This window comes from Podarcis liolepis (assembly GCF_965112155.1).
Source record: "Podarcis liolepis genome assembly, chromosome: 12".
Classification (NCBI taxonomy): domain Eukaryota; kingdom Metazoa; phylum Chordata; class Lepidosauria; order Squamata; family Lacertidae; genus Podarcis; species Podarcis liolepis.
This window is the reverse complement of record NC_139563.1, coordinates 34,673,608-34,699,549: the sequence shown is the minus strand read 5'-3', so window position 1 is coordinate 34,699,549 and position 25,942 is coordinate 34,673,608. Positions and strand designations below refer to the sequence as shown.

The 25,942-nt window shown below is 40.5% G+C and overlaps 1 protein-coding gene across 1 annotated transcript in view; it reads right to left on the bottom strand.

The window, feature by feature from the left end:
• DNAH11 (dynein axonemal heavy chain 11) overlaps window positions 1-25,942 on the bottom strand; it is a 143,719-nt gene that overhangs the window by 91,938 nt on the left and 25,839 nt on the right. Inside the window, exons 15-34 of the mRNA XM_083467740.1 lie at window positions 25,537-25,869; window positions 25,131-25,385; window positions 24,853-25,022; window positions 24,133-24,355; window positions 22,882-22,998; window positions 22,677-22,763; window positions 21,692-21,850; window positions 18,432-18,515; window positions 17,778-17,936; window positions 16,640-16,762; window positions 15,033-15,155; window positions 14,371-14,595; window positions 12,929-13,020; window positions 10,604-10,730; window positions 10,316-10,465; window positions 8,677-8,910; window positions 7,457-7,588; window positions 4,570-4,730; window positions 2,530-2,686; window positions 789-934 (exon numbers count right to left, since the gene is read on the bottom strand). Coding sequence (XP_083323866.1) covers window positions 789-934; window positions 2,530-2,686; window positions 4,570-4,730; window positions 7,457-7,588; window positions 8,677-8,910; window positions 10,316-10,465; window positions 10,604-10,730; window positions 12,929-13,020; window positions 14,371-14,595; window positions 15,033-15,155; window positions 16,640-16,762; window positions 17,778-17,936; window positions 18,432-18,515; window positions 21,692-21,850; window positions 22,677-22,763; window positions 22,882-22,998; window positions 24,133-24,355; window positions 24,853-25,022; window positions 25,131-25,385; window positions 25,537-25,869 — 3,257 coding nt within the window. The remainder of the gene's footprint in view (window positions 1-788; window positions 935-2,529; window positions 2,687-4,569; window positions 4,731-7,456; window positions 7,589-8,676; window positions 8,911-10,315; window positions 10,466-10,603; window positions 10,731-12,928; window positions 13,021-14,370; window positions 14,596-15,032; window positions 15,156-16,639; window positions 16,763-17,777; window positions 17,937-18,431; window positions 18,516-21,691; window positions 21,851-22,676; window positions 22,764-22,881; window positions 22,999-24,132; window positions 24,356-24,852; window positions 25,023-25,130; window positions 25,386-25,536; window positions 25,870-25,942) is intronic.

The window sequence follows — 25,942 nt, the reverse complement described above, 5'->3', positions numbered from 1 at the left end:
GTGTGACTAGCTCACCCTGGATCTATCCCAACATGAAGTGTTAACGGTTAAAAATGCTAAATAGGTCTATATATTTCCCAGTGAATAGCTAAGCAAAACAGATTCAATTAATAAACAACCCAAAATTCATAAAAATGAAATTCATAACTAACAAGGGGGTAATACACCGCATGATAGCCAGTCAGATTTTTGGATCCGATTTCCAACTAATATCACATGATGTGCAATCATTGCACTTGTTGCTCCATGACTTTAATTGCATTTCAACTGTGAAAAAATGCTTTATAATTGATGTTACGGAGGTATGAAATATTTCTGTTTTACACAGTGGAAACCAAGGCCAAGAAATAGTGCCTTGTCCAAGGCCACATAATCTGTATATGGCACATGCGAGACTTCAGCCTAAACCTTTCAGGTGAAAGTTCAACTCCTCTGAATCCATTTGGACTGGAGCAACAGATGAAAAATTAAATAAAACATTTTAAATGTAGAAGTATTTATTTATTACCAAATATAACAAATAAATCAGAAGAATTAGGCTTAGCAGGCTGTCACAATGGATACACGGAATAACCCCCACCCCCAATAAAACAGCAGCAAATTATCCTCATTCTAGATAGATAGAAAGATAGATAGAAAGATAGACTGACAGACACAAATGCAAATGCCTTTTCAAAGAGGATGCGAAAGTTCGCACCAGTGGGTGGTTTCTTCATATGCTGCATCATCTTCAAATTACATTGAATACATTAAACAATTGTGAAGAATGTATCTATTAATATACTCACTGCTTTTTCTTATTTCTTATGGCATCATGGATAGTCTTTACTTGCACAGCCACAACGGAAAGAACTTCTACTGAAATTCGGTTGAATTCATCAAAGCAGCCCCAAGCACCTGTCTGGGCCAAACCTTTATAGATGTTTCCAATGGACTGTAATAAATAAATGTATAAAATTCAGATTTTGTAGTTTTCTTTCTGAAAATGCAAAGTTTTTTTTCTTATATGTAAAGCAACAGTCAATCATTTGTTGCATTTATAAGCTGCCCATGTAAGTGAGTGATATACAACTAATTAATCACAAAACCCTGTATTACTGCACTTCCATCTAATTTATCTATACTAGTTGCCTGGTTATTCTGTCTAGTGCATTCAAGAAATCACAGCATTATGCAGAAGATGGCATTGAACTGTGCATATAGGAACTAGCTTTGTTCTACAGCACACATGTCCAACCAGTTGACTGCGATCTACAGGTAGATCCCCTGGTGATCGTGGTCGATTTCCCCGTCCCCTTTCCTCTGTCCCTCCATTGCATCTTGTGGGCATCCGTTTGGTGTCTGCTTTAGCGGTGTGTGCGTTTGTTAGCGGCGTTGTTTATGTAATCCCCCCACAAAAATAGCTCAACAACTCAGGACTCCCCTCCCCTCAAAAGTTCAACAACTATGGGCAATCTTCCTCTTCTGCCCACCCACCCCACACATGCTCCTCCTCCCTTGAATGACAATGGGTAGATCACTGCCAGTTTTGTTATACTGGGAGTAGATTGCAGTGTTTTGGGAGTTGGACATGCCTGTTTGCAATCTGGGATGTAATTCAGGGGACACACATTCCAATGGTGTGCCTTGATTTTCCTGAATACAAATGTCTGGAATTCACCCCTTTTTTATTGACTTGTTAAAAGGAATCACAGCAATATCCATGTAAAAGAGAGGAGCATAAAAGGCAGCCTTGATGCACCTATTCTCCCCCTCCCCCCAATTTGTGGGTTTCATTCCTATGGAGATAAGCTGCAGTTGGAGACAATGCTGCAATGGGACGTCAGGGGCAGGAAGAAGTTTGAGGAGAGGGGTGATGTGCAGGCAGAGGGCAGGAGGTTGATCCAGAGGATCAAAGGTCAGAGGTTTGTGGGGTTCTGTGCCACCAATGAGGCAGGTGCCAGGGATGGTGGAAGAGTCAAGGGGAAGAGACCAGGTAGCCAGAGACGGGGGAAAGGAGGCGGAGAGAGAATTGCAGGGCAACTCAGAGGTGGAAGAGACAGTGTCAGTCCCAGAGAGAGCCATGCCTTTGGACTCTCCCATATCCTTCTGTCTCCATGCACAAGGAGGGGCTTAAAATTCAGAAGGAATCATAGGGCACTTGTCCATACTGCGTCAGATAAGCGAGTTTAAATAAGCTGAAAGGGGCGTGATAATGCTGTTGCTCCAACTATCCGGGTCAGAGCCCAGGACTGTAGAGGTAGATTGCCTATCCAGCTAGTTAGCAGGGGCGGTCTGTATAACCCTTGTACCTTAGGAGCTGATGTAACCAAGGGCTTTGCCAACAAAGAAATAAACTTCCAAACATTTCTCATAGGTCTGAGTGTGCTCAGGACATGGGAAAAAATCTGCACATTTTGATATTTGGTGCCCCAGCTTTCCATCAACAGTGGCCACAAAAAGGGATGCAAACATGTCTGTGCGTATAACAGCACACTTATTATGATAGTCTTTCCTCATAAAGCTTCCCCCTCAATAAGGGCTCAGCACCTTGTAATCCATCTGTTCAGAACAGTTGAAGACATAGACCATCATCCCAAGCGCATGGCCCAAATCCTTAGTTGTCTCCGTTTTGCCTGTCCCGGCTGGACCTGCAGGAGCTCCACTCATTGTTAGATTAAGGGACTGCGTAAGAGTGATGTAACACCTTTAACAAGCAAAAGCACAGTTACTATTAACACGCCAACAGCCTATTACTTTAGTGGCTGACATTCCAAATCCACAAAAATGCAGGGACATTATAGTTGATAAACTTACAGTAAGGGTATCATTATTATAAACTGTTGTTGTTGAATATTTATATCCTCCTATTCTATCATCAAGTACCTAGAGGGGCTGCCTCTTGTTTAAGAGGTCTGTTGTTTAACAATAACACAATTTTTATTTTTGTATTATTATTATTATTATTACATTTGTATACCACCCTTCATTTGTAGATTTCAGGGCAGTTTACAAAATAAAAATACAATATAAAAAACACAAAATATATAATAAAAATAAGAACAAAAACAAACCAAGAATTTCCCCTCCCTTCATCTGTTTAGCTTCAATTATTTAATTATGTTTCCTTCTTCATACTGCTTTATACAATGTTGCTTAATTTAAGCTTTTATATTAGGTTAGCTTGCTTTTATTGTTTTACACAATGTTGTATGGAATGATTTTTTGAGCTTCCTGATATTATGATTATGTATGACTGCTTCTAATATGTTCTGAATGGTTATGCTTACTGTTCATTTGCTATGTTGTGAGCTACTTCTTGTGGAAAAGTGACTTACAAATAAGCAGATGCCAGATGATAAAACATTTCATTTTATTCATTACATTTTGCCCATTATTTTCATGATCCTAGAGCAGGTAACAATGTTAAAAGCTAAAACGAAATTAAAGCAATCTACAGTAAAACACAACAGAAAGTAGCCTGCAAAAAAATTGCATCAAGATACAGCAAATACTTATTCGGCAATAGTACCACAGTGGGTACACAGAATCTGGCAAAATATATCCCATCAGTCCCTACTAAAAGCCTGGGAAAATAAAAATGTGTTTAATTAGTGTTGAAAGCGGGCCAAAGACAATGCCAATATATTTCAAAACCCTCCATTACACATCTATATATTGGGTAATCTTCCTTTACACATCATTTGTATGAAGGGGTTCAAAGAGCAGATAGGAAGCAGACCCCCACATCTGCAAAGGAGCAATCACACATGAACAGCTGCTCACATTTAGGTGTGCCATGTAATCAGGACCCCCAATCATGCAGAAGTCCCAATTGCATGGAACAGCCACCCCTCTACAGATGCTGAGATGACAAGGCCAGCTACAACAGCTAGTTCCTCATCCTCGGCTACTTCCCACTCCAGCTCAGAATCAGAGCACTATGTTGCTGGCAAACACCAGGTATTTGATTTTTATTTGTGCAGTCTACTCCCAATGTAAGCCTTAAAGTCATGCAAATTCAATAAAATCCTTTTTCATTCCACGGGATACAACTTTTACCTAGACTCTAAAGAATGTGGGTGCGCAAGAACACATGCCCTTGCCTGCGTGTCCTCTGCCTCTTTCTGTCTGGTGTGGGGAGGGTATGTGTGAGAAGCAACCAGAGAGGCCCATGGCACTCTCTCAAAATTCCAAACATGCCCATGCACTCAGAAAGGCTGGCAACCTCGTGACTACGGAGCTATAATACAAGAAAGCTGTGATTTCATGCCAATATGGGAAAAATCCCACTGGGGGTAAAAAGAAAACTCAAGGAGGTCTTGTCCAACCATTCTTAGGTGTAAGGCTATCCCTTTCCTTCCTTGTCATGCAACACAACACATAACTGTTCAGATTATATAGGGGATACCTTTTATTCCCAACGCAATTATTTTACTTTACAATATGACTGTTTTTGTCAAAATGTCTCATTTGAAATGTTAAGGATTTCTCACAGGGGAGAATGACAGCTCATTTCATGTTTAGCCTTCACATTCTACAAGACGGATCAAGTCGAGGTAGCCCACTATTAGCCAAAGCAGATTTTACCTGTCAGTTAAAGGTGTAATAACCAGCCGAGGGGTATTTCCCAAATACTCATAGTAGTACTGGAACTGAGCATCACATATGTTGGCAAAGCAGTGTTTTTGGGCCCAATCCCATCTATGGCGCAGCTGTGACAGCCAGGCAAAAGCTTGGGAACTGGTGACCTAAGAAAACAAAAGCAAATAACCACATCTCCATTGCACAACTACTATGCCGAGGGTGTTAAGAGATGAAAGAAAGCAGACATGCCAAAATGTCAAAACTGTCATCACTCATTTTCACGCCTCATCCCCAATCTTTCCCAAGCAACATCCCTCATACTGGCAATTATAAGGGATTATATGCACTCTTGGGCATTTCCACACCATACAGAGGCAAGCATAATGTAAGATCTGTTTAATGGAGGCTTTTGTTGCAGTAGACATTGCAACTTCTTCTGCCAAGATCTCTTTCACCTTTTACAAGAAACCAACTCTGGGGATTTGATATGACTCAATTTTGTATTTCATATGTCCTTAATAATATCCCCTGGGCTCCATGAAACAATTATATATTTGATGTCTCGTTTGTTTCTCACCTGCCCTTTTAATCTCATACTGTACAGTAATGTATCTAAAATATCAGTGGAAACAGAGCCCTTTGTGTCACAGGCAGGTGATGTAGGGCTGGTGCCTGCCTTTGGCACACAAATATATTTTTTTCTCAATTGCAGATAGCAATATGGTTCCCCTATCCCCTTTCTCTCAGTCTCCAGAGCAGGGAAGCTGAAACCATCTAACCAGGTGGAGCCCACAAGCTATGCACATGCTGACCCATAGACTTACCCCAAAACAGAAGCATCAGTGGTTTGTCTGAACAGACCTTTTAAAAGTTTTGCTCATGGCCCACCCCCTGACATCCACGTGTCAAGCACCTAAGAGCTCTATGCACACATATATACATGGTTCCAACCTATACACTTAGGCTTCCCCACTTCAGACATCCATGTTCAACATAGGGTTACTAGGGTGGTGCTAGCTGGCACAGTCTCATTCCCTACTCATGTATGGATCACAACCCATGAGCAAAACTTCTGAAAGCAGTTTCTTTCCTCATCAAATAGCTTCAAAGACACCCAGCTGTTCTGAACCAACAAACTGGTGCCAAGGTTCTGTGACAAAGCAGGAACTCAAAACTCCAATTTTACTGGTTCCTGTTCCCACATTGTTCTCAGCTGCCTGCTCCAAGGCCCTCACGGCTTCAGAGTGTAGCCTTTTTAGCCCCGGGTGAGAAGAGCTTTGAGCCCAGGACGGGGAAAATGGGAGTCAACAGACACTCAAGGAATAGTTTCAGAGAAAAAGCTTTATTCTGTCTTCCGGGGTGGCAGAAGGAGCAAGTGTGATAGATTCACAAAACAAGCACAAGTTCACAGCCATTTGCACAGAGCATATATTCCCCTCCAGTTCCCTCCCCTTTCTCCTCCTCCTCAAGAGTCCTGCCTCATGAGTTCCCCTGAGCATGAACAGAAAGCTCCTGTCTTGGGACTCTTTTGGACTCTTGTGCTTGTTTTGTGAATCTATCACACTTGCTCCTTCTGCCAAAAGCGGGTGGCGCTGTGGGTAAAACCTCAGCGCCTAGGACTTGCCAATCGTCAGGTCGGCGGTTCAAATCCCCGCAGCAGGGTGCACTCCCCCAAACTGGGGTCCCAGCGCCTGCCAACCTAGCAGTTCGAAAGCACCCCCGGGTGCAAGTAGATAAATAGGGACTGCTTACTAGCGGGAAGGTAAACGGTGTTTCCGTGTGCTGCGCTGGCTCGCCAGATGCAGCTTGTCACGCTGGCCATGTGACCTGGAAGTGTCTGCGGATAGCGCTGGCCCCCAGCCTCTTAAGTGAGATGGGCGCACAACCCTAGAGTCGGACACAACTGGCCCGTACGGGCAGGGGTACCTTTACATTTACCTTTTACCCCAAAAAGTGCCCAAAATGTTCCACACACTTACATTCTTCTTCCTCAATATTTAGCTGCTCTCCCAATGTTGATTTTATATATATATATAATTTTTCTGTTTGTATTATTTATAATTGTTTTATTGCTTCTCTTTTTTGTTTGCTATTCTAGTTTTAATTGGGCTTCTAAACCATCCAGATAACTATGCAATATGAGTGGTACATAAATTTACCCAATGAATAAATAGTTAAATATTGGCTTATTCAAAAAAAGGCTATGATAAAACCAAGATTCATGAACTTGCCTTGATAACAAACCATAGTATTCCTGTCAATCAAATGTAACAAGAAACTCTGGTTTAAAATAAGTGGATGCTGCCAACCTCCTTCTTCCAGCTACATTGCAGCTAGAGGTGATGAGCAGATGAGCCCAAGGCTCATGACTTGGCATTGCTCATAGTAATTATAGGCTCATGCACATAGCATTAAGCTATAGCTTTGTGTTACAGCCCAGTAAGTCACAGAAGACTAAGTGAGGTTAACGTCAGTAAACATATTTCGGATCACCCTGCATGCATGACAGTTAATAACCTGATCCTCTGGGAAGCATTTACGCATTTATTTCATAAAATCGCAGAGCTGGAAGGGACCCCAAGAGTCATCTAGTTCAATCCCTCACAATGCAGAAATCTCAACATGCAGCCCCCCCATCCAAAACTGGACCCAGTTTAGCTTTGCAAATGTGCTAGCAGTTTTATTGCTGCACCACTAGGATGAGTTTTACTTCAAAAAAAGTATATTTGGGACACATTTAGGACTGCAGCAGAGAAAATGAAAAATAAAGCAAGCAAGCAAACAAACAAGCAAACAAACAAACAAACAAACAAACAATAACATAAAGTAAAGTAGTATGAACCAGTCCTTGGACCCTGGTATGGAAGACAAGATGGAGATTTAACTTTACCTTCTGAGAAACAAGCTTTGCTACCACATCTCTTGCATGAACATCTATTGTGCAAATAGTCATGATCTTCTGTCTGTCACTTGATGTCAGCTCTCCCAACAATAGAGAGATAAGAGCATTTAGCTGAGTGATCTTGAAAAAGGCACAAGGAAAGAAATGTTACTGAATGCAACTCCACTAGCCTTAAGCACCACTTGTTGGTTTATTGTATGCAATTAGTTAATTCAACTGCTGTAGCAATTTTGAGTGTATAGCAATGAGGTGTGAGCCCCCCATATGCAAAACATGTACATGCAGTACATGCACTAGCTTAGACAATGCTAGTAACTGGTACTGCAATCAAACAAATGCTTTTATTCCCTTCGTTTATATTCATTCTTGCTGTAATACAAGCCTGTGAAAACTACACATTGGCGATTAAGCATAATAAAATTTGTTAGTCTGTAAGGTACCAAAAACTTTTTGTGGTGTGTCTGCAAAGACACAGAAACAATCTTATCTATGAACAGGCAAAGGAAATGCTTCTTTTATCACAGATAAAAGTGAGTAACCAATAAATACAGCTTGACAGGGCATTGTTTAACGCTCTAGCTAAATTACTCCTACAGACATATTTCATTTGTCTTAACGCCCGTTAACACAATTGGCAAGAACTGAGTCATAAGGTTTTTGCAGGACTGTACCACTTCCAGCTTGCATGGGAAGAGGAACTGAATTTTGTAATATTACTCCATGAAGAAAGCTTTGCGCACTACCAAGCCAAGGAAAAGAGCAAAAACTGGCATTTCCATGACATGTCACATTTTTATATGAAGGAAGACTGTGCTTTGTGGAAGCATGCAAACAAGCAATATCCTACATGTGCACCTGCAACCTAAATCAGTAAAGTTCGGGTTTACCAACTTCATTGGCAGTGGCGGAGGAAGGGGGCAGCGGTCTACCCCGGGTGCCATCCCTGGAGGGGGGTGACAAACCTGCCCCGCCCCTGATGCCACAGCACACGGGGAATCGCCCTCCCCACAGCTCGCCCCACCGCTGGTATGTAGCGGCGCTGCGCGTGCACCGTACATAGTGGCGCCGGGTGGTTTGCCCTGCCCCTCGACACCCCACCCCACACCGGGTGCCGGAGAGCCTTCCTTCGCCCTAAGTTGCAAGCTTTGCAAACTAGCCCTATTTTACATATGGCTTGACTGTTACATAAATAAGGAATCTATTAATACTTGTTTCTTATGATAATCCTTCAAGGCTGTTTCAAACCCTTCTTCCAGCCTGTCAAATGCTATTCCCACATCAGTGGTCCACCAGATTTGAGAGCCAGTGAGTGCTACTTGTGCAGGATAGTCAAAGATCCACTGGTCTCTGGGCTTTTCCTCATAGACAGCTACAGCTTCTGTGATGTGATGACGCACTGTTTCACACATGACTTCTTCAAGGCGTTTTAACCAGGTTTCCACCTTTTGGAAAAACAAACCATTGCAGACATTAGGTTTTGGTGCAGAATAATTTAGGTGGACTTTTCCTTTGGAAATCGTGCCAAATTTGCCCCACTGATTACAATGAGACCCAAATTAGCCTGTAGTCAACCTACTGGGCCAATTCAGAATTAACAGAGTTTGAACTGTGGGAATGTCTGGTGTCCATATATTCCGTCTCCCCACCCCTCTTTCCCTCATGTGCTCCAATTCTCTCTGCCACTTCCAAATGTATGTAAACCAAGAAGTAACAACCAGTTGAGGTTTGTCAGTAAATCAGAAGGAAAGGAATCAGAATGCCCATGTGGAGGGTAATGGGAGAGCATGTGAGGTGTCACTCACAAAGCAGCAAACCATGGTTTGCCCCTGCATTTAAAGCAACCCATGTTATATGATATCCTAGATAAACATTACAAAATAAACGACTTCCACGCAGTTTTTCCATTCCATCCCCACAGCCACCTGAGCTTAGCAATATTTCTGTTGGGCATTGCTTATAATTCTGCTGAGACATTAAGTCTCACTATGAAGAGATGCAAGAGGCCAGCAAAAAAATTGCTTATGGGTGATCTCTCCAGCACTGTGGTGCCTGTTCAACTCCTTGGTATTCTGGAGAGATGCAGATGTTGAAGCAAGGCAGACAATGGATGGAGAAGCCAAGATTTACTGTGAAGCCAGCTGCACACGTTACAGCTCATAATCATGCTTCATATGTTGCAGTGCCGACTGTGAAAAAGACTGGTGTTGTTACCACCACTGCATTCTCAAATACTAGTCCAATGGCCCTCTCCAGGGTAGTCCTGGGTTTATTAAGCAGACATACTTGCACAAATAGAACAATCACAATAGCGAGACATTGAATTCCTCCTTCGGATTACTTGGCTTATTATTATTATTTAAAAGCTTCCTACCTGTCTTAAAAAAAGAAGTGATCTACCCACATGTGTGTATGATTTGGGAGGGGGAGAGTTGTTTTGAAAAGTTTGTTGCAAAGATGCATAATTACATTGTTAAACATTTCAATACCCAACAGACTTATTGTTTTCCCTTGTAACTTCATGTTTTTTTAAAACCAGGTGGTAGATAAGAGGGTTCGTTGTTGTTGGTTTTAAAAAAAGCAAAAGAATTTATGGAGGCAAAATTTCATTATGTATATATATTCATGCCTCATCAAAAATATGTTTCAGGTACTCTTACAGCACCACCTTATGCATGTCTACTCAAAAGTAAGTCCTATTGAATTCAGTAGGAACATCTGTACAATATTGTAGCTTCCAATCACCCTTCTCTCGCAAAGCAGTATGAATGTTTCCACCCCAATTTACTTTCACATTTCCTCCAATTTTAGCAGATAGGTATAGTTTTGCCATCAAAAAAGCCAACATACCTGGCCACCACACTTGAATTCAGCAGTGAATGGGACATATTCCTTTTCTTTGCTGTACATTCCTAGGGCAATATTGCTGGACTGCTCTTTGTCATCTTGAAATTTAAGATCAGCAGTGTTGTCAAAAAGTTTAATAAGATGACAAGTCACCTGCATTCAAACAGCAGCATACAATTAAGGAACTCAGTCACCCCAGCTTTGCTCAGATTTTAATCACCTTCTCTTTCACTTTCTGCTATCGCATTTCTTTGCAGATAATGCTTTAAACACGATTACAAGAAACTTTACCTGTTTTGGCTGTGCTCCTTTTGAGAGAATGTCGAGCAGATCAGCAGATGAAACAAAATAGAACCGAGGAAAAGCTAAGCGCTTGGTTTCCAAGTATTCAGCGAGAGCTTTTTCACAAAGAGATAGCCTGAAAATGAAAAGGGGAACACTTCGGATATTCACATTTAATTATCTATGGCACTTTTTGCACCAAAACATGTATGTATGTATGCATGTATGTATGTATGCATGTATGTATGTAAGCTGGTTTTCAAGGTCAGTAGCATTCCTTTTTATGCTTATCGACTCAGAAGTTCCACTGAGTTCAGTGGGACTTATTTTTCAGTTAAGTATGTTCAGCACTGCAGCCAGTGGCAGATGGGGTAGTGGAACCTTACCTCCCTCTGGCGGAGTCAGTTCTGCATACTGGGAGGGGCTGGGTGGCAACGAAATTTAAATATGCTGGCAGGAGCACCCAACACTCTCTGCTGGTGCATGTGCCCCATGCCCTTCATCACTGCCTTTCCTCTTCCAGCACCACTACTGATTGCAACCTTAAATTGTTTGCCTTCAGCATAGCAATATGGATGTTCGTCAGTGTTCAACTGTGCCACAAGAAAAAATACATAAACAATACAACTGCAACTGAAAACAGCCCATACTTTTTATGTGGTGTAGTGGTTAAGAGCGGTAGCCAGTGTGGTGTAGTGGTTAAGAGCGGTAGTCACGTAATCTGGGAAACTGGGTTCGTGTCTCCGCTCCTCCACATGCAGCTGCTGGGTGACCTTGGGCCAGTCACACTTCTGTCAAGTCTCTCAGCCCCACTCACCTCACAGAGTGTTTGTTGTGGGGGAGGAAGGGAAAGGAGGATGTTAGCCGCTTTGAGACTCCTGAAGGGGAGTGAAAGGCGGGATATCAAATCCAAACTCTTCTTATTATTATTATTTATTTATTTATTTAAACAATTTATACACCACTTAACAATGAGGTTCTCTAAGCAGTTTACATTACAGAAAAATAAAGTTTCGTTAAAAGTGTAAAATCAAACTACACTAAAATGCCTGCTTGAATAAAGAAGACTTCAGCAGACGCCAGAAGTTTAGTAGGGAAGGAACCTATCTGACTTCAGGAAATTCCATAATGGGGGACCATTAACAGTGACTCCTCCAAATATCAAACAGGAATGTAAGGGATCAAGGACCCAAATTGGCTTCATGCAAATGCTAAACGATAGTGGGGGCAAGGGGACAACCTTGAGTACACCATAGCACACAGACCATGGAGCTGAAACTGTCTCCCAGTGCTACTCTTTGGACATAACCCTCTAGGTAGGAGCAAAAGCACCAGAGACCAATTCAGTCCCCAAACTGCACCTGAACACAGACTAAAATGGATTCAGCTAAGTTGTATCTTTCAGGAATACCTGCAACTGCTTGGCTACCACCTTACCGAGAAAGGAGCGTTTTGGACCAGGCAGCACTTTTATTTATTTTAATATATTTTAATACACACACACACACACACACACACGTGCATACTTTACGCTGGTATATGCTTTTCGTACTAATTTCTTGGATGGAAAACTGCATTGCAAAATTCAGAAAAGTGTGAAGTTTTGAAAGACAGTTGTTTAACTTCATATATTATTTCAGAAAGTGCTAATTATACAGGTTCACCTTTAAATGCAAGCTGAACGGAATTTTCTCCCCTATCACTTGCTTTGATGAGTACACATAGCTCCTGCTGGCTTCTCCATTTACTTCAGTAGATTGGGCAGTTCTGTATACATCTGTTAACATGAACAAATCTGCCACGTCCAACTAGAGTCTAGAATTGCTCTTACTGTTAATTAATGGAATGGTGTTTGTTTAGCCTTTGTGGTGTTCCTAATTAGGAATGCTGAATTCAAATGCCCAAATAACACAATTAGGGTCATTAAAATGCACAGACATTTAAACAAGTTTGAAAAACTGATCTTATCAACACTAGCATATAAATACTGTATTTACGCAAATCTAATGTGCCATCGAATCTAATGCACACCTCAATTTGCAAAACCTTAAAACCAAAAAAGTATTTGCTGGGGAATGAGTACCATTATAGTTTTCCATTCCCAATTAAAGGTCAGCAGTTAGCCAGTATTATTTTTCTTTCAGATTATTGTTCCATCACTGCTTGTAGCACACTTCTTAATATTGTTAAGCATTATAAATGCGTGTTTATTTTTTTTAAAATAATCTAAAACAGGATGAATCCCAAAGCAAACTATACAAACCATCTCTTGAGCAATCCTCTTGATTACTGTATACTGGAATATATTAGAGAAAACAATTAGCTCAGTTTTACCTGTGTTGCAAATCCTCAAGCTTTTCATATAAATTGGGCTTGGTTGTTGCTTCCAATACATTTTTTGTATTTGCTGAGTCATTCATTAATTCCTGGGTATAGGTGCAGAAATAATCATTTCAATATTTAATGCTCACAAACCTTTCCTTATAATTTTTGTTAAGACAAAAAATGGTTCATTCACATTTTCACTAGCAGTTATCCTAGGTCTGCCATATTTTGAAGGGCAAAAAAGAGGACACATTTGCCGACTTCTACTTTTAACAATGGATCGCTGTGACGACTCTCATTTTAAATACCCCTACTATATGCAGGCAATAGAAGCTGAGATATATATATATATAGGATTATTATACAAACAGGGACCGGGAGAGAAAGAGGCAGTGGGTGAGAGGAGGTGGCAGGCGGTGTGTGATGGTCCCTGGGCAGGGATGAGCTGTACTGGCAAAGGAGGCTCAAGTGGAGGAGGCACCGCTAGCAAGAGGAGGCAGTCTTGCAGGAAGGGAGAAACAAAAAGGAAACCTGGACATTTTGGCAAATTTTAAAAAATTTCCCAGACAGAAATTATACCCCTGAAAAAGAGGCCGTGTCTTGGAAAAAGAGGACGTATGGCAACCCTAAATCTGCAGATGAAAGTCATGCTCAAGAAAGCTGTTTCTTCTTATAGTTTAAAGGTAAAGGGACCCCTGACCATTAGGTCCAGTTGTGGCCGACTCTGGGGTTGCAGCGCTCATCTCACTTTATTGGCCGAGGGCGATGGCATACAGCTTCCGGGTCATGTGGCCAGCATGACTAAGCCGCTTCTGGTGAACCAGAGCAGTGCACGGAAACGCCATTTACCTTCCTGCCGGAGCGCTACCTATTTATCTACTTGCACTTTGACGTGCTTTCTAACTGCTAGGTTGGCAGGAGCAGGGACCGAAGAACGGGAGCTCATCCCGTTGCGGGGATTCGAACTCTTATAGTTTAGGTCACCCAAAAGGCTCCCCTAAACTGTGGGGGATGGTGAAGACCCTGCTGGAAGGGTTGGTCTGTGGCATGGTGGACTGAGAGGGAGCAGGGAGATTGCAGGAAACTGGGCAGAGGCACCAGCTGAGAGTGGAGGGATCCAGCCAACATTCATTTATAATTTTATCTTAGCTTGTAATATATTATTTAGAACAGTCAAGTGACAGTGTGAGAGATCGCTGCCTCCAAACATTCCACCTCCTTCCACACACCAATACCAGTAACTGGGTAATTCTGATTCAAGAATGAATAAACGTCACAGGAGTACCGCATATTTGAAGAGCTGTATAGAAAGATTTAATATATATTACACATCCAATCCTGGCAGCTGGATACTGAGATTTCATTGACATATAAGATTGTAATAATGTTTTTGCTAAAAAGAAAAGGGGACAATGGAATGGTTGGTTTTAATCATGATATTCCTCATTAACCTTGAAATCTGCATCAATGCCATCAAATCGCTTTGAATCTTCAGGAAGCTGGTCTCTGATATCATCTGAGCCAATGAAAATGCTTTCAAGATGAGACCATGTACGCTGAACTTCCATCCAAATGAAAATGACGGCGTCTGCCACATTCAGCTTTTTTTGCCAGCCTAAGACTTGCTCAATGAAATACTCAACATATTTACTTTGTAGAATTATTTGCAGCTGAACCTTGAAAAAAAAGAAGAAGAGTGGGAATAAAATTAAAGGATAAATAAAATTACTTAACAGGCATAGGAGTCATAGCTACAAAAGTTTTACAAAAAAAATCTTGTGCAAGCTATTATTACAGTAAATCACAGCAAACGACATTTTCAAACCTTGCAAATGGACAGCATATTATTAAATGATTCCATACTATCTAGGAAAAAAAGAGAGAGACCAAGGACCTGTAATTTTGCTAACTCCTACACAGACAGGAATTTTTGTTAAAACCGTATACAGTCAAGGACACGTATAATTTCACAGACTTAACATCTGGGACAGCTAAGATTCACTGTAAATACAGATTCTGGAAACAGTGCCTTAGGTTTAGTCCAATTATAAAAACACATTAGTAATTCAGCAACAAGCACATTTACTATTTACATTAGCAAATAACATCTTACTTGGTTATTGTCTAAAGTCTCAAAAAGCTGTTCATCAGTTTTCAGCAACGGAATACTGGTCCTGTAATGCTCTTCATACGAAAACTCCATGGTAGCCCATATTTGACTGATTTCTATGAGAATCTGGTTAACACATCAGAACATGGGTTTGAAATATATTTAAATCAAGTGTTATTACCCAATCAATTACACAGTTCTTCTATGCTGCCCAAATCCATCTAAAGTCGTACCATTTTCTTATTGGCTGTGGTGAGATTTCATGTACTCCTTAGGTTGGGGTGCGGAAACCTGTGGCCTCCAGATGGACTACAACTCTCATCATCCTCGAGCAGTGGTCCTGTTGGCTGTCGCTCATGGAGGTTGTAGTCTAACAACATCAGGAAGGTCACAGGTTTCCCACCTCGCCTCAGGTCATGGACATATTACTTAAAATCCTTACATAAATCCACACATTTTTGGTCAAATATAGCCAGAAGAGAAAAGTAGGGATGGCGAAGTTTTTCACATTCTGCACATTTGATTCACCCTGCCTGCATTCTCCTCCTCCTGAATTCACTTGAACTAGTATACTATCTAAAATTAATTCTGGATTTGGAAAATGGACAGTGTGCCTAAGCTTTCATTCATTTTCACAATTCTAGCTTTGTACATTACCAGGGCTTTGTACATTACCAGGGCTAGAATTGTGAAAAACATTGAAACGAGCAGTCTCAATATGATTGTAGACATGATTGCACTGTGACTCTTTTGGGGGTTCAGTTTTATTGTGGTTCAGTGTGTACTCGTGCACACTGATAAAACACTACAAATGTGCAATCTCCATTCAATCACATCTGTGAATGCTGTTTTATTTAGTTGTGCTCCTGCATATTGTTCAAGAGTTGATGTTGAGACTTGATTAAGATTGCTTTTCTGCAATGTTTTATCAGTAAAAATGAGCATGCAAAAATAATGATGCAATCATAAATATACAAGCACAGCAAGGTTCCTTTTTTTTTACAGGTAATAGAGGACCCCTGAACAGTTAAGTCCAGTCGAATTAGACTATGGGGTGCGGTGCTCATCTCTGCTTTCAGGCCGAGGGAGCAGGCATTTGTCCACAGACAGCTTTCTGGGTCATGTGGCCAGCATGATGCTTCTGATGCAATGGGACACTGAGACAGAAGCCAGAGCACATAGAAACTCCATTTACCTTCCCACCGCAGTGGTACCTATTTATCTACTCACACTGGTATGCTTTCAAACTGCTAGGTTGGCAGAAGCTGGGACAGAGCAATGGGAGCTCACCCTGTCACATGGATTTAAACTGCCAACCTTACGATCAGCAAGCTTAAGAAGCTCAGTGGTTTAAACCACAGAGTCATCTGCTGTGTTTTACAGTGTTTTATCATTCCCTACATGCACATTCTTTGGAGGGAAAAGAAAGATAAAAATAAATTTAAAGGTATTGAAAAAGTAAATAAACTCTGACTGTACCTTATTCTGTACAAAAAGTAGGGAAAGAAGGAAAGCCAACAATGGTGGATCAGTTCTACTTTGAAAACAAGAATAGGTAATTCAAAATTCCAAAATCCAAAAAGAAATTTGGAGGAGAAAAGCAGACTAACCTTTTCAGTCCCAAGTTCTTTCACTGCTTTGTCAACAATGTTCCGGACATCATCTTCCACTTTATGCAGCTTCAATGACAGCAGGTCTGCTAATGTTGTATCTTCAGTTATTGAAAAATGAAGCTGCAAAATATAGCAAAGTAGCAACAATCTTTCAACACATGCTTCAGTTTTGCCTGTTTATCTTTTAATGAGTGAATTAGCCAAACAAACTTATGAAGTTCACATCTCTACATGGGCAAGGTGTGAGAGTCCAAATGTATCATTTTTTCCAGTCAAATGGTATATAAATTTTATGTAATAAATAAAATACAATTATTTGTTATAGGGGGAAAAACAGATAAAGAACAAGCTTTTTGATTTGAGAAAGGAGAAGTCAGGCTATGACTACAGTGGTGGATGACCTACATAACTATCAGTCATACTCAAGAGTAGACCTACTGAAATCAACTCTGATTAAGGGTTGGGAATCACCCTTAATTTGTGAGATCAATATTGAGACAGAATTTGGAAATAATACATTTATGCAATATGTACCCATGGAGGTAAATCATGGGAAGCGATGATGTTTTGACCTTCAGCCTTCTCCTGTTCTGTTCTTATTGCTCATAGAGCTTGTGAAGGAGAAAGACCTGGTGGATTGTGTTCCATTTTGAAGTATGAACTACTAACATTCAAAAAGAAAAGGGGGTCTCCTGACTAAAGTCCTGAAGCTGCTATACAAAGTCCGTGAGCTGGCTGCATTGGAGTTTTATGAACTGTTTCTGAGAATCAAAAGTGCAAACATAGAAATCATGGGAATCACCACTGTGCTGCCTACCTGGCTGAAGTCATGCTGCTGTGCACCAGGTTGGGGCAAGGGAGTGCAATGCGGGTCAAGGGCAGGTCAAGCACCAGGTTGTCAGTGTCTAAGTGCATGCAGAACTGTGCCTGTCACTACTGGCAACCCACTGCTACCCCAACCCTGTGCTGCCCCGGCCCCATCCCAGTGGGCAGTTGTGCCACCACAGTGTGTAAGGCAATGAAAAGCATGCCACCTCCCACGCCACAACTGAGTGGTGGGAGGATGAGTGAAGCAATATTTATGACACAAGAGCCAAGAGATCTTTGCAAAGGAATTTTAAAAAACGATACTTACACCTATTGCATCCATCAGCTGATACCAGTGTCTGTCTCTCATTGCTGGATTCTGCAACTCGCTTACAATCCTCAGTGATGTCAACAGGTTCTTTATGGTTAACTCCAGATTCATATACACATTCCAGGAGCGGACTTCTTTATCCAATGACCACATCTCCTAAGGAAAAGCATTGCAACTATGTTATGACAATGTTGCATCACAACACTGGGTCACACAGCACTTGGAATCATTATTTAACATCACTGGTAAAACATTAAAAGCAGCAAAAAAGTGTTGTGGCACCATAAAGACTTAGCAGATTTATTTATGACGTATGCTTTTATTGCTATTGTTGTAATCATGTTGCCGGAATTGGGTTTTTACTTTTAAACACCTAGAGAGAAATAATGCAAATTCTATCTGCTTCTAGCATCTTGCTTTATGCTAGTTCTCTATGTAGATTTAACCTGATATGTTGTGTCAGGAAAAATAAAAGCGACAGCATCATTTTATACTTTCCATGCATCAGAGACCTAAGCTTGAGTCGAAAAAGAGTGTGAAGGTTGAAAGAATTGATACTTTGGGAAAAGAACAAACACTGCATGGGCAGGGGGGAAAGGAAGCTAAAGAAGCCAAAGAAATGGGGGAAATATGAGAAGCTAGGGGACTTGCTTTGGCAAATCTTCTGAGTTCTGTATCCATCTGCTCCATACTGATTTCTTTCCAATGGCTTTTTGTCCAATCATTAATGCTGCTCTGAAACAGGAGAAACAGAGAGAAATGTCAATGACATTTGGTAGAGACAAGTTTCTGCAAGGAAACAAAATGATAGTTGAGGTAGGGCAGATTACAGGTTGCTGTTTTTGTTAAGTGCGTTACTTTTAAGGTGTATACCGCCATCAACACAGAAACTAGCGAAACAAGCCAGAGGAATGTGTGCAGGGTAATGAATTAGGGTAACTAGTGGCACTGCTCAAGTGCTTTACCCCTGCTATCACCAAGAGAGCTTGCAGGTAGAAGGAAGTGCTGGTTTGATCCCTCTGGCATTGCAGCACCATCAAGGTAGATGACCAGGAGTTAATGCAACCACCAATCCAGGAGGACTTCAGTCACACAAGTTACCTAACTTAGCCCTACAACAGCACTAGAGTGTCAGGAAAAAGCAGCAATGCGAAAGCCAGCTGCAGGTGTCTGGAATGCAAAACAGGATGTTGATGTGTGGGACTGTACTATTGGGAAAAAGGGGCAGTCTATTCACAGCACTGAGCACCGGATGTTAGCTCAGAGTGTCATCTGACCTGTACTGGAAGTACAGGGGTGGAGTTAAGACTCTACTGCTGGAGACTGGAGAGTGCAGACACGTTTCTCTGTACTGCTGAAATGACAGGAATAAAGACATGTAAATAGACTCCTGTCTGTCTCTTTTCCCCTCCCTGGGGGAAAGCAGGGGGGAGGGAGGAGGGTGTGTTCTTCTCACGTTGGAGGAGGATCGCCGATTTGTGACCTTGCCTGTATCCTGCCGGGAGACGCAGACGGAGAGGTCAACAAGGATCTCAAGCCGAATGCCTGGAGTGAGGCCAGTTACTTCTGACTGCGGCTGAGAATCCTGACATAGAGAACCTCTAGCCTGCCAGCCTAATTTGGCTCGCAATGCCGCTTCCATACCCCAAGCCACACTTGCCAGATGTGGGGCAGATAAAGATGCAGCTGCAAATTCTGGCCTGTTTCCCAGACAGTACTGCCCATCCCTGCTTAATTCTACTTTACTCTGTTCTGTGAATAGGCAGAGGCAAAGTAAATAAATAATAATAATAATAATAATAATAATAATTTATTACTTATGCCCGACCCATTTATACCCCACTCTGGGTGGCTTCCAACAAAATATTAAAATACAGTAATCCATCAAACATTAAAAGCTTCCCTAAACAGGGCTGCCTTCAGATGTCTTCTAAAAGTCTGGTAGTTCTCTTTAATATCTGGTGGGAGGGCATTCCACAGGGCGGGTGCCACTACCGAGAAGGCCCTCTGCCTGGTTCCCTGTAACTTGGCTTCTTGCAGTGAGGGAACCGCCAGAAGGCCCTTGGTGCTGGACCTCAGTGTCCGGGTAGAACGATGGAGGTGGAGACGCTCCTTCAGATATACTGGACCGAGGCCGTTTAGGGCTTTAAAGATCAGCACCAACACTTTGAATTGTAGGCACTTCGCCAGCCATTCCCCTAGTTGGAAAGGCTCACGGGACTGCGACAAGAAATTGAGCCTTTAGCGTCATTGGCCCAGTCTTGTGGAAAACTCGGTCAATGTGAGATTCAGCAGGCACCTTCCATTTCAACTTTTAAATGCATGCTGAAAACTTCTCTTTTCCAATAGGGTTTATTCAGGCGATTAGGAATGCATCTTTCCACAACAGTTTGCTGATTTTAACATTTCCATATGACTTATATTGTATGATTGTATGTACAGAAGTTGTAAACCACTGATTTCTTCACCCATGGCAAGCAGTATATAAATATTTTTTATAAATAATAAACCTTCAATGTGGCAGCTATTATTTATTTATTGTCTTCCTCATATACATATCATGGTAACGTACAAAGCGACTAAAAGTTTGTTTAAAACAACCCCCAAAATCAATAGAATGGGAATGTTTTCAGAGAAGTGTTCCTTCATGTGCATTCTGAGGTTGTTCAAACTTCAGACCTATAAAAAGTGCACCAACTTCCCTCTTGTCCTTTGAGATTCATTCACACTGGTACAAGTTTTGCGCTGAGTTTACATTTGCTGGACTATTTTAAGGCATTGCATGTTCGAATGACTTCTGTCTAACTAAGAAATAAACACAAAAACCCATCAAGGAAAGGGTTAGCCTAAAAATCTTCTCCTTTGTATTTTTTTTAAAAAATTGAAGTAAATGTTATTTCTCCCTTCAATATTCTTTTAAAAAAATTAAGATTTCTTAGTTTACAAAAATATGTGCATTGTTCTGCTGCAGAAAACAGTAACCAATTTTGTAATATAGAATTGCAAGTACAGTGGTACCTTGGGTTAAGAATTTTATTTGTTCCAGAGGTCCGTTCTTAACCTGAAACTGTTCCTAACCTGAGGTACCACTTTAGCTAATGGGGCCTCCCACTGCCGCCATGATGCCGCCACTTGATTTTTGTTCTCACCCTGAAGCAAAATTCTTAACCCGAGGTACTATTTCTGGGTTAGCAGAGTCTGTAACCTGAAGCGCATGTATCCTGAAGCACCTGTAACCCGAGGTAACACTGTACATATTTTTTTAACTGTTAATTTTAATTTTCTTTAAGCATTTGTTTTTAACTCCTTTTGTTTATAATTTTAATATTTCTTAGTGGTTTTAGTGCAATGAGGTGGTATATAAATTCTGCTAAGTAAGTATGTGGCAAGGCATAGCAATTCATGTACTGTACTAGCCACCAAAATGTCAGGCCGGTGCTCCCTCATTCTCTTTCTGATTTGTTGCAGAGGGTTTTCTCTCTCATTTCCTCATCTCTTCCATTTTGATTCCATAGGTTTGAGTCCACAGCTGAACTCTTGTAGCCTTGCATTATAATAAAATAAGTAGTAGTAGTAGTAGTAGTAGTAGTAGTAATACATTATTTATACCACTCCCATCTGGCTGGGTTTCCCCAGCCACTCTGGGCGGCTCCCAACCGAATATTAAAAATAGAATCAAACATTAGAAACTTCCCTAAACAGGGCTGCCTTCAGATGTCTTCTAAAAATCAAATAAAAATAAATAGTGCTGATTCTTTTTTTTTAAAGTCTTAGAATTACTTTGAGGCAAGAACATTTTTTTACTTTTCAAAAGCCATGACAACGCTGCCACTCTTTCAAAATTTTTTCAGTTCCACACAACTGCCAGTGGCGCAATGCTCTTTTGAAACAAACAAACAGAAAACGCTTACTGTGACATAAATGTTAATATCCCACACTCCCTTCAGCAACTTTATTTCCTTCCGACATTGTTTCACTTGTTTGTAATCGGGAATGACCACTTCAAAAAGACTGGCAGATTCCTGGATGTGTAACATTTCTTCTTCCAGTGCTTCCAGTTCCTGATTTGCCTTAGAGATGTAACACACAAGTTAAGTTTGGTTAAAATCCAATCAGGATAACAGACAAAAGGTGGATTTTACAATACTTTTTGTAGGAATAGTGCATGTTTTATTTTCATTTTTGATATTCCAAAAGATAGACATGGACCAATACTTCAGCTAGCATAAATCACACTCATTTCAGTAGCACTGATTTCTATCACCTGAACCTCTCCTCCTCAAGATTTGTACATTTACATCCATACAATGACACATACAAACACCAAAGATTTGAGCATACATGCACTATATTCAATAGCAGGTAGGCTTGTAGCAGTACTATTTCAAAAAAAAAATAATGCCTATTTTTATTTTATTATGTTGATCACTTAAATATAAATTGGTTACAAACTCTTTGTTCCAAAGACAGGAATCACAAACCCACCCAACACAGCTTTGCCCAAGCCCTTCTGAGGCATCAATTCATGGCATGCTTTCTTCATCCACCTGGACATAGAAAACTTTTGTTCTTTTTAATAGTTCAGGGCTGCAGCTATCGTCTGTGAACTGCATACAAATATGAAGTGGAGGAGAACAACATTTCATTTGACACAAATGTTACTGAGCTATTTTTCAAAATCTGTGAGCATTTTTAAAATGTGCATGTGCTGTTTTCTAAAATGTTAAGGCTGCTCTAAAAGAAAACAAGTGTGCACGTTAAATTCAGCACTTAAATGTCAAGCTTCACGCACACAAAAACATGTCAAATACAAATTGTACAATATGTAAATAGAGATCTCTGTTTTATAATGAACGATTACCAGCATAACATGCGCCTCTGAGATTTCTCCATTACCTTATCAAGAAGAGCATATGGGCTTTGGTCATCAAAGCGAAAGGGAGCATACACTCTAAATCTCTCTCTGAATCCTATCTGCTTCCCCTGATGAAAGAAACGCAGGCAATAAATTTTGTGAACAATCTTGTCCTCATAAAAACACCATGTGTATATACACACACACACACAAATTCTAAAACACACACACATCCTTTTAGCTTACATCAAAAGCAGCACATTTCTTTCTGAAAAGGGTAACCTCAGAAGTCAGGAGAGGGGCCACTTCATGCTTTATAGACACTGCGAGTTTTTTGGTGGCATTCCATCTTTCAGGCAGTTCCTGAAGAACAAAGACAAATTGATGTCGTGAGAGTTTCTGGATACTTCATACTGCAGGACAGTTTTGTCAGGCACATTCTGCAAACTGTAGGAGCTGTTCTTTCATGAGTCACTCTGGAAGAGCTAGGATACTTCCCCACAACTATTTAGGATGGTGGGTATATATATAAAACTGCCTGGCTCAAATTCAACTACAATTAATGCTACTCTCAACTTTTCAACACAAGTGAAAACCAGTTCGTGACACTTTTCAATGCATAAGTGGCAAAGATGGTTTTTGCCAAAAATGTCAACTTATCTCTGTAGCCGTAGGAAAAGGGAAAGACCCAAACACTATATTCTTTAGAAGTCTCATAAGTCACTGATGTAAAATCCTAGAACTGTTGACTGAGAAAACAGAAATCCAGAGTCACTGTGTTCCCAAAATAACTAGTTATATAGTTCTTTAACTCTTGACCAGTATATTTCATTCTTTTCATATATTTCAGTGATCAATTCCAACTTTCTTCCAGATACATGTCACCCGTTTCGGCATCTGAACCAGTTCTCTTTAGGTCGCCAAGTTGTCTGAACCAGAATTTAGCTACAAAAAACCCAAAAGCTTCTAACCTTGTAGTTGGAATCAGATACAGGGTGAGTCCTTTAAAAGAGGCCCTGTGGATACAGAGTACACATGTTCCACGGTGCCTCTTTTAAAAGACTCCCCCTGTATAAATTAGTACACAGTAGCCTAATTTAAGTTCAACGGCTTCACTTTTGTTTTTCATTCTTGTCACCACACTTATTTACACAATGCAAAAAAAATAATGTAAAAACTTGGGAGGAAGAATAGACAGTGTCTGCCATGAAGTTCTCCATACCAAACCCTACCGAAATGAACGAGTAACAAAAGAGCTGTCATGCAGTTTCCATTCATTTTAATAACCTTTAGTGTACAGGAAAAAAATCATGTGTATGTATGTGTACACACATGTATAACACATCCTTGACCTCTTAATACTGGAGGGAGCAATGTGGAGTGAAGAGAAAGCTTCATTATAATTATTTCTTTTCTGGAAATGAGAGATGGTTGTTCAGCGATGATCTTCACAGACAGATAGAATTATGGAATATTACATTCCTGAATGTACAGTACCTCTACTTGAACATAAACATGATCTGGCATCTTCTGTCCGTAGCTTTCCAATAGCATAATTGTATCTTTCAAAGGCTCAAAAAGCTCATCAGTAGCTGCCTGTCTGTTTCTCACAGCCAGGAGGTGAACCATAACATCTATGAGTCCATCATAATCTCCTTCCTTTAGCTCTTTTTGGAGCCCAACATCAGTCATTTTAATGAATTCTTCTAGATCAGCAAGGCTATGAAAAAAAAACAACGGATTTTCAATACTAGAATCTTTTTCTGATATATGTGCACAGTGAATGAGCACTGAGAATGATAACCATTGGACTGCTGCTGTTTAGACTATGATTTCAAATTTTCTTGGAAACAGGTAGGTTAAGCTGTCCTTACTGAAAAGCAATGGAAAGGAGCAGAGGAATAGGTCTCTTTTGCTTCTTTCATCCTTCTCAGTATCTGCTCCTAGGCTGGGCTAGGAAAAAATCCTGCAGAATTACTGCCAGCCAGGGTACACGGTACTGAGTTAAATGGACTACTTGTCTAACTCAATATAAGGCAGCTTCCTCTATTCCTATCACGGGAAAAGTGGGTTTGGGGTGAGTGCTGTTCCTCTGACCTCATTTCTACTGCTCCCCTGTGAATTTTCAAAGGTCTCAACTTGTCACTTTTGAATAAAAGAGAAGAATAGATCAATAAATCATAACTATTATTTTACCCAAAAAAATACAATTTGTACCTGTCAATGACAAATCTTAAAAGGTATTCCTTGAACATCCAGCTCCACTTCTTAATAATATTTAGCAAACTAATTTTGAAAGGTTTCATGTCCAGTTTAAGCCAGCCTTCAAATATCCTGAAGTCTTCAAATTTTGTCATTTGAATGTAAAGATTCTCATAGATGTCAATCTACAACAGATAAGCAGGTATAACAAGGATAAAAGATTTAAACTCTCTCTTTTTAAGCTGAAAGGGACTCTGAATATTTAAATACATGCAGGTACTCCACTTCCTTGCCTGCTCTTTGAATTGCTCAGTTATTGGGCATTGATCAGGGATGCCAATGTCAGCACGGGTTTCTGTTTCTTCGGGATTCAACACGCGACTGTAGAACAGAAATTGTTTCATAAATTCTGATCGGTCATCCACCCATAGATACGCGTAAGTTTCAAGAGAGTTTTTGAAGTCCACAGTTTTGGTTATAACATCTGCCACTCTCTCCATAACTCTTTGCCTGGTCTCAGACAGCTCTGGGATGCTGTCCATGTCATTCTAAAGCCAAAAAAATAAAGGGGAGGGGAGTTATTTCAATGACTGTACTACTGTTCCTCTATATGTGAACAACACATATATTGTTTTAATCAGTGCATTGTATCTTCCTTCTAATTTTTTTTTGGGGGGGGGGATTAGTAATTACCATTACCTGGTAATGTTGTATTCCCAGATGTTTTGCCACTCTCTTCACTTGGGCAGATATTTTGAAAACGTTGCTTAAAAGTTCATCTATTAAATCATAAAAGCCATCAGCAGCTTCCTTGTCCAGTGAAGGTTTGAATTCAATTTCTGGGATACTTAGGATCATTTGAAGCTGGAATAACGGAGCTGGCTTCAATGTTTTCTCTGTGTTTTCCAAGAAGAAATTTAAATTGTGCATTATGGCATTAAAAAGGCCATCAATTATGATGTCATCAATGAACTCCAGGTAAATTTTCCAGTAATCTGAATCCAGGTCTGCTTTAAAGAGCATGGAGTTTTCCTAAAAACACACATCCCAAAACAGGCACTTTCAATTCTACTGTTGAGACAAATTTCATTTTTTTAAAAAAAAC